This window comes from Saccostrea cucullata, unplaced genomic scaffold, assembly GCF_032062105.1.
Source record: "Saccostrea cucullata isolate Sc308-1 unplaced genomic scaffold, CSIRO_AGI_Scuc_v1 ctg18801, whole genome shotgun sequence".
In the NCBI taxonomy this organism is placed as follows: domain Eukaryota; kingdom Metazoa; phylum Mollusca; class Bivalvia; order Ostreida; family Ostreidae; genus Saccostrea; species Saccostrea cuccullata.
In genome coordinates this window covers 1-8,301 of record NW_026939495.1, presented here as the reverse complement: position 1 = coordinate 8,301, position 8,301 = coordinate 1, and the positions used below count along the sequence as shown (strand labels likewise).

The 8,301-nt window shown below is 39.1% G+C and overlaps 1 protein-coding gene across 1 annotated transcript; it reads left to right on the top strand.

Moving 5' to 3' along the window:
* Positions 1-7,288: 7,288 nt before the first annotated feature.
* Positions 7,289-7,918, top strand: LOC134253110 (uncharacterized). The gene has a single exon (XM_062735619.1). The coding sequence runs from the start codon at positions 7,289-7,291 to the stop codon at positions 7,916-7,918; it is 630 nt and encodes a 209-aa protein (XP_062591603.1).
* The last annotated feature ends 383 nt before the right edge of the window (positions 7,919-8,301 follow it).

Sequence of the window (8,301 nt, the reverse complement as noted above, 5' to 3'; positions counted from 1 at the left end):
GAAACATCTTCGAGCTTTTATCTGATTATTCTTTACGGGCGGTCTGAATACTTCGGTTTTCGTGACTTTTGTATAAATATTACATGTCTATTGTTTTACAGTGCGTTATATTATCTACATACTTCAACAAAAATGGCCTTGGTTATTAATCTTGAGGGGTTAAACTAAATTACATCATGCAAGCTTGACTTTTTACAAATACCGACATACTGATTTTACAGATTAATAGATTTGATTAGATAAAATGGCATAGCTGTAAATATAATTATCCAGTAATATCAATAAAATCGAAGCATCAGAAAATGTTAAGCATTGCAAAATACTAACTTCTTTGAATTCGTAAATCACATGAACTTGTTCCTTAAAACCGATTGTTATGTTGTAAACTTCTTGCTGAAGAGAAACTTTTCTGTCATCATAACTGTAAGCAACATGAGTAATAACGTCAGCAAGTGACGCAACATCTACGTCATGGTCGTATCGTCCAAGCTTCTGGATAGCAACTCCGGTCCATTGTTGCGGGCTGCAGCAACCTTGGCGGGAAAATACGTGATGCAAAACCGAGAGGACAAAGATAATCAGACATATAATTCGGCGAGACATATTTCACAATACTTGTGGGAGTGTCTTCGTGTTGTTATCTGGAGGGGTGTTGATACTGATTTTATCTGGATCGCTCCATTGCATCTACGCTTGTTATCAGAAGCTAAAACAAACGAGAAAAGAGTGTTTCAGATAGACAAAGATCAACTTAGTCGTTTATCGATAATAAAAAAAAAAATGCTCTATCTGTATATGTTTTAGGAATTTTTTTTTACAGTTATTTTATCTTATTTGAAGTTAAACAAAGGTATTATATTCTCATCCCCTTTATGAGACTACTGAACAAAATTACAAACAGATTTCAAAATTCAACTTTCGAAGTCGCTTTTGAAGACGGTGAAATAAAATTTTTATTGTTTGAATATTATCCAATTTTTCAACTTTTTATGAATGTTGTGAATAAAAAAATAATACTGTCACAGAGCAATCGCCCGATTTTAGTTAATTAATTGTAAATGAGTGAGTGATAGGTTGCAGGTGCGCGGCGCAGGCGTTGTAGCCCTGTTTCCCAAGAGTGTAGTTTTAGTTAATTCGAGAGAAAGCGAGTGGACAAGCACGGATTTATAATTTGTTTATTTGTCATTTCTGTTATCGTTGTTTATTGTGCATGATAGAGTTCTGAGAGATGAAAGTGAGCACTAGATTGATTTGTGTGAGAAAGTGGGCCCTGGGAACCTGAGTGAGAGAGAGAGGAGAACAAGTCTGAAAGTCAACGAGTGTGGACGTGTATTTTGTATTGTGAACATTGTGATTTCTTATAAATATATCTTGTGTTGTAATTATGTAAATAAACGATGTAAATAAAAACAATCGTCATTAATTACCAGTGCCAGTGACAGGGAGGACCCCCGTCACATATTATGGTGGCCAGCGGTCGGATTAGATTATCTTAACTATGTCAACATATACTTTGGAAAATTAACTCTTGGTCAAATACTGTGAAGATGCCACGGAAGAAGAGACAGGAGCCAATTGAGTATGTTATTCCCGAAGCCGTGCCTGAAGTTAGACAGTCGTCCAACCTGATAAAGCCTACCCCATTTTACGGTAAACTCGACGAGGACTTTGATTCGTGGATTAAGAACTTCGATCGAATATCCAGAGCTAATTTCTGGACCGAACCAAGAAAATGCATAACGATACCTGCATTCCTTCGAGATCAAGCTGCAGATTATTATGAATCTTTAGACGACGATGTGAAAGATGACTATCGTTCTGTCTGTGACGCTCTGCGGGAAAGATTTATTCCTAAAGAACTCCAATCACTGTATTATTCCAACTTGTTCGGATACAAACAGGCAGAGATGCAAACCGTAGAAGATTATGCGGCGAACATAACGAAGCTTACTACACGTGCCTATATGGACATGCCTGGGAGGCAAAAGGAAACCCTCACTAAAGAGCATTTCGTGCAAGGATTGCGGCCCGAAATCAAGAGGTATGTGTTACTTTCTAACCCTAAGACGTTTGAGGAAGCTTTTAGGCATGCGAAGAGGGAAGAGTGTAACAACTTCCTGGCAGATGCCTCGATGGCCAGAGGAAATGTGGCATCTATGTCGTACGCTCCTACGAGAACGGAAGAGCTGGAGAAGTCACTCGCAGACCTGACCGCCAAGGTGTCCGTAATGGCGACTGAAATCGGTAGATTCGCATCTAAACAGCAATTTGTTCCTCCGTCTCGAGGACAAAGCCGTGGAGGAAGCCGAGGAGGAAGAGGCCGAGGATTCGGATTCCGCCCCAGACCGGACCGAAATCTTAGGACGACAGACGGGAGACCAATCTGCAACAAATGTCGTAGAGTAGGACACATAGCAGTCCGTTGTAATGAGCAACAAAAAAACGCCAATTCGGAAAACTAAAGTCCGCCCTTTTGTGTGGAGGTAAAGGGCTAGAGGATCTAAAATACCCTCCTAGAGACAGCCGGTTACGTAAAATAGAAGAGGATAATTCTTCCGGAAGTAGTGAAAAAAATGTTGAAAATGTGAAAAATGTATGTGAAAATATTGTTTCTTGTCAGTTAAATCCTAAATTTTGTACCGCCAAAATTAAAGGATATGTGAATGAAAAATGTGCTGCGATGTTGGTCGACACCGGATCTAGTGTCACGATTATAAATGAAGCATTCGCAAACCAGAGTGGTATGGTGCCGGCTGGAGGAGTTAGTGTTACATCGGCAACGGGCAACCGTGTCGATATTGTTGGGAAGTGTGACTTTAGGTTAAGAATTGGTGAACAAACCGATGTTGTATATAATGCATTTGTTGCTCGTGATTTCCCGTATGATTGTATTTTAGGTTTGGACATTTTGAAGGACTGTGCATGCTATATTGATGTTGCAAATGATTCTGTATATATAAATGATGAATGTATCTCATTTATTCCTGATGCAAGTTCGACTGGCGAAAGTGTGCAAGATGCATGTAATTACAAGAACTTGAATGGGATTGAAATAAGTGAGAGTGATGAGTTTGGTGAGCAAGGTATAGATGATTTCTATGTATCAGGTGATTTAGGTGAAACGGAACGCAAGTCTATTACTAAGGTATTAGATAAGTATAGAAAAGTGTTTGCTTTCAGTGATAATGAATTAGGGAAGACAGATTTAGTTGAACATTCTATAGATACAGGGGACAGTAAACCTATTCACTTGAGGCCTTATAGGATTCCTCACAGCCAGCGGATGTTACTGGAATCCCAGATAGAAACAATGTGCGCTAATGGAATTGTGCGACCGTCTGAGAGTCCGTACTCCGCCCCAATTGTTTTGGTGCCGAAGAAAGATGGCAAAGTTCGCATGTGCATCGATTTTCGTAAAATAAATGAAGTCACCAAAAAGGACGTTTACCCTCTCCCTAGGATCGACGAAATGCTGGATGCACTTAATAAGTCCAAGTACTTCAGTGTCTTAGATTTGTGTCAAGGATACCACCAAGTTCCCATTAAGGAAAGTGACAGAGAAAAGACTGCGTTTTCCTTCTTTGGAGGGCATTATGAATATAATTATATGCCATTCGGATTGTGTAACAGTGCGCCAACATTCCAGAGACTTATGGACTCTGTGCTTTCCGGATTACTGTGGAACACGTGTCTTGTGTATATAGATGACGTAATTGTCTTCTCGGAAACTATTTCCGACCATGTCAAAAGACTTGAGGAAGTGCTAAAACGATTCGAAAATTCGGGGTTAAAGCTAAAAGCGAAGAAGTGTTACTTCGGAAAAACGGAGGTCACGTTCCTCGGACACAAAGTCTCAGCTGACGGAATATCACCTGACACTGAGAAAGTAAAGTCAATTCACAACTTTCCGAAGCCAACAAATGTGAGCGAACTTAGAAGCTTTCTGGGACTCATCTCTTACTACCGTAAGTTTGTAAAGAATTTTGCAAGTAAGGCTGCTCCCTTACACAAGCTCTTAAGGAAAGGTGTCGAATTCATTTGGGACAGTAACTGCGAAAGTGCTTTTGAATTCTTCAAATCAGCTTTGACCAGCTTTCCTATTCTTAGATATCCAGATTTCTCACTTCCGTTTATCCTGTACACGGATGCATGTGACACTGGTGTAGGTGCCGTATTAGCCCAAGAAGGCCCAGATAGTGAGCGGACAATAGCGTACGCGAGTAGGAGTCTAAAACCAAATGAACAGAACTATGCAGTTATCGAAAAAGAGGCATTAGCCATTGTGTGGAGTGTGAAATACTTTAGACACTATCTATTCGGCCGGAAATTTACTGTGATAACTGACCACAACCCATTACGGTGGCTTATGGACATTAAGAATCCAGCAGGACGCCTTGCGCGATGGTCATTAACTCTTCAAGAGTATGACATAACCATAAAACATCGACCTGGAAAGGTTCATCAAAAAGCAGACGCCTTATCTCGAATTCCTGCCGAATCCCCTATAGCAGCCACCTGTGCTAAGGCAGACGCAGATGTGATACCAAAAAGGTCATATCAGGACATCCGCGACCGTCAGAAAAATGACCCTCTCCTAGCCGCTATCATTAATTACTTAGAGAAGGGAGAGTTGCCTGAATTATCTTCAAAGGCCCGTGAAACTGTAATATTATCTGGTGATTATGAACTCGGACACAATGGTCTGCTATATCATCTTTGGCAGCCTGGATCTCATAGACGACGTCAAGCTATTAGACGCCAAATAGCTGTTCCAAGGAGCCTGATAGATGAAGTCATGTATGCCTGTCACGACGACCTGACAGCCGGACATCTCTCCTTCCAGAAAACGTATGACAAAGTCCAAGAGAGATTTCATTGGAAGGGTATGTATTCAGATGTAGAGTTTTGGTGTAGATCATGCGTAGACTGTGCTACCAAGAAATCACCGAAAAACAGACCAAAGTGCCCAATGAACCCGCTACCGGCAGTTAATGGACCATTCGACAGAGTAGCTGTAGATGTCCTTGGACCATTCCCGCCAACCTACAAGTCCAATAAGTACATTATTGTGTTCAGTGACTACCTAACTCGATGGCCTGAAGTATTTGCCGTAAACAATGCAGATGCAGAAACGACTGCGCGACTTTTTGTAGAGGAAATAGTGTGTCGTCATGGAGCGCCTAGAGAGCTACTATCAGATAATGGCAAGAACTTTAGATCAAACCTGATAAAGGAAATATGCAAATTCACAAATACCAGGAAAACGTTCACTACTGCCTACCACCCGGAGACCAATGGCCTAGTGGAACGCTTCAACGGAACACTCACAACGATGTTGTCAATGTATGTGTCAGGACATCAGCGTGACTGGGACACCTTTATTGTCATCTCCCTCGGGAGATGACACATTAAGATTGTATGCCGGAAGCGAAGTCCTAGTGTAAGCCTCCATTAATCTTTCGGGAATCCTCGAGTTTTACAATATCTCAAGTGAGAATCTACACAAGTAGCCTGTAAACTGGTTTTCTTTTAAAAGAACTAGCTTAGAAGTTTGTGATTTGATGATGATGCGATTTTTCTAAATATAGATTGAGATGTAAACAATGAGCGCTCGGCCTTATTATTCAGAAAGAAAACAAGCTGCACAGAAATCATAGAGAGTCCGACACACATCGCCTGGGTGGTGGGGGTTCTTCAAAATATACATGTGCACTGTACATGTATGTTCTCATGCATAGTCTTCTTGGCTTTTACGTAAATGATGGTCAGAACTTGATAGAAATCTCCTAACTAGGTCAGCGCGTGTGTAAAGATCCTCTGCGGCCGACGCGTGGATCCAAGAATTCACAGATAAACAGCATCAAATTTAAAACATTCGTAAAAGTAATCACTTTAAATGATATGGATTGATGGTGAAAACTCTAATTTTTGGTTCATTAGTCATTCTATAAAATTGCTGTCATTTTTTTAAAATAATACAAGTCTGATTAAGCGATCGAATGTATATAAAGAGTAAATTAAGAAACTTCAGAAATTAGAAGCACATAATTATTATAAGTGGATACATTGATGTCCATAAGAAACTACATACATTGGAAGATTCAAGATCACAAAGAATCATTATGAGTATTTTTTTTGCATGTCTAATCTATTCTTTTTTTTAAGGAGTTTTCATGTTTATAATTAAAGAATTTGCAATTAATCATTTTCTTTATGCAGTTTTAATTGCATTAATGGCAACAAAGACATCAAATCACTTCTCCTATATTTTTGAAATGAGGCCAAAATTATAATTATACAGAATTGTTTAAGTTTAGTATGCAGAAAAAACTTTTACCCTCGTAAGTTCGGAGTTTCCAAATGAGGACTCTTTCCAGATAATTTGAAAATACTTAATTTTGGTAGAGAGCATTTAAATGTTATTACTTGCATAATTTCAAAGCACGTGTGCGTTATTTCTTTGGATAAGCTAAGTGTGTATGAAACGAAGGTTTCATATCTTAAGACTTATGTGCTTTGCAAGTTAATTACATTGATCATGTCGATGGCAGTGAAACTATCCTATGCTTTATTTTGACAGTAACGTGTGGAAGTGCTTATATTTTATAAAGCGTTTATTAACAAAGGTGGATCCAGAAGTTTTAAAAAGGGTAGGGTCCCACCGTCACACCAAAAACTGAATTATTAAATCTTATGGATATTTTAGACACAAAATTTTACAAAGTACAAATGACATTCATAAAGTGACAAATAATTTCCATATGAAAGAGTTTTTTTTTAAAACATAATTTATTATTAATTGTTCAGTGTGAAATGCTTTCGGAACATATGAATCATGATATTATTCAGATAATTTAAGAAAATCGGATCTCCAAATTTGTGCCCTAGCTCTTTTAACCCTGTATTGTTGTAATTGTTCACTGCAATTTAAGCCCCCCCCCCCAAATCCACACTGTTTGTTGAAGTATAGGCATGTACTTCCCCCCAAAAAGTTAAAATATTTCCTTCCTATCCACAACATAGGAACATAGGATTTTGGAGTTTGATAATTTCTCTTTTTTCCCAATCTAAAATTGTTCATGTAAACTGCCACTCCCCTTCCCTAGAGAAATAAAAAAATCTGTAATAACTGAGAAAAAAAGTTAAACTTCACTGTTTATTCTTTGACAGTAATGAAGCCAAATAGATGACATTTCAGGCTTTCTAGAAAGCCAAACTTGTACCCTACATACTGTTTGCATATAGGACCGCCATTCACGAGTCTACAAAAGAGTCACCCTTCTACCTAATGCACTTGCGAGATCCTGTTCTACCCGTTGAAGCCGCGCTCTGTCCGCCAACATTTTCTTACGCTGTAGCAGACGACTATAAGGAAGAGGCAAAAGTCCGCCTCCAAGAGGCCTACACGCTTGTCAAAGAAAACTTACAAAAATGTCAACAAAACCAGAAGGAACGCCATGACCGCGCAGCGAAAGATACTCACTTTACTAAAGGTGACAAAATATGGTTATTTACTCCAACGACTAAACCTGGACTCTCTCCTAAACTTACCCACAATTGGCACGGACCGTACGAGATCATCGAGCGATTATCTAATGTTACATACAGACTACAGGACCCTGATCACAAATCAAAAACTTTCACAGCGCATGCTAACAGGATGAAGCCGTATCTTGATCCTAATGACCGCCCTCATCACGACTACATCCCGGACGAGGACGTTGAATACGAGGACGAGACGGCCGATGACAACGGTCCCATTGTCAAAGTATTAGATATGATGTGGTCAAGAAACGACTCCAAGCGGTTAGAGAAACGTTATTTTGTGCAGTTTCAGAACGGACACTCCCAGTGGTTAGGTGAAAATGAAATCAAAGACTTTAGGATTGTACAAGATTTTATTCAGTCAAAGAAATAAATAATTGTCATTTGAAGTGTATATATGTAGGTTGTGTATATAATGTATATCTAAAATGAACATTTGTTTTGAAAAAAAAATGTAAAGATAAAACGCAAAAATCTAAGAAAAAAAGGTAAAACATGAAATGTGTATGCATGTTAAACTATGTTATTATTTCTGTGTGTAGTAAGGTCTTTTTATCTATGAATGTGTGATTCTTGTAAGCGATATCAAATTGTCATTATCAGTCTACTACATGTAATGTTATTAGTGTGTCGGGACACCACACTTAAGAGGGGAGGTATGTCACAGAGCAATCGCCCGATTTTAGTTAATTAATTGTAAATGAGTGAGTGATAGGTTGCAGGTGCGCGGCGCAGGCGTTGTAGCCCTGTTTCCCA

What these genes read in the sequence shown, in the direction of transcription:
- LOC134253110 (XM_062735619.1), top strand. Translation starts at nt 7,289, where the DNA reads ATGCACTTGCGAGATCCTGTTCTACCCGTTGAAGCCGCGCTCTGTCCG.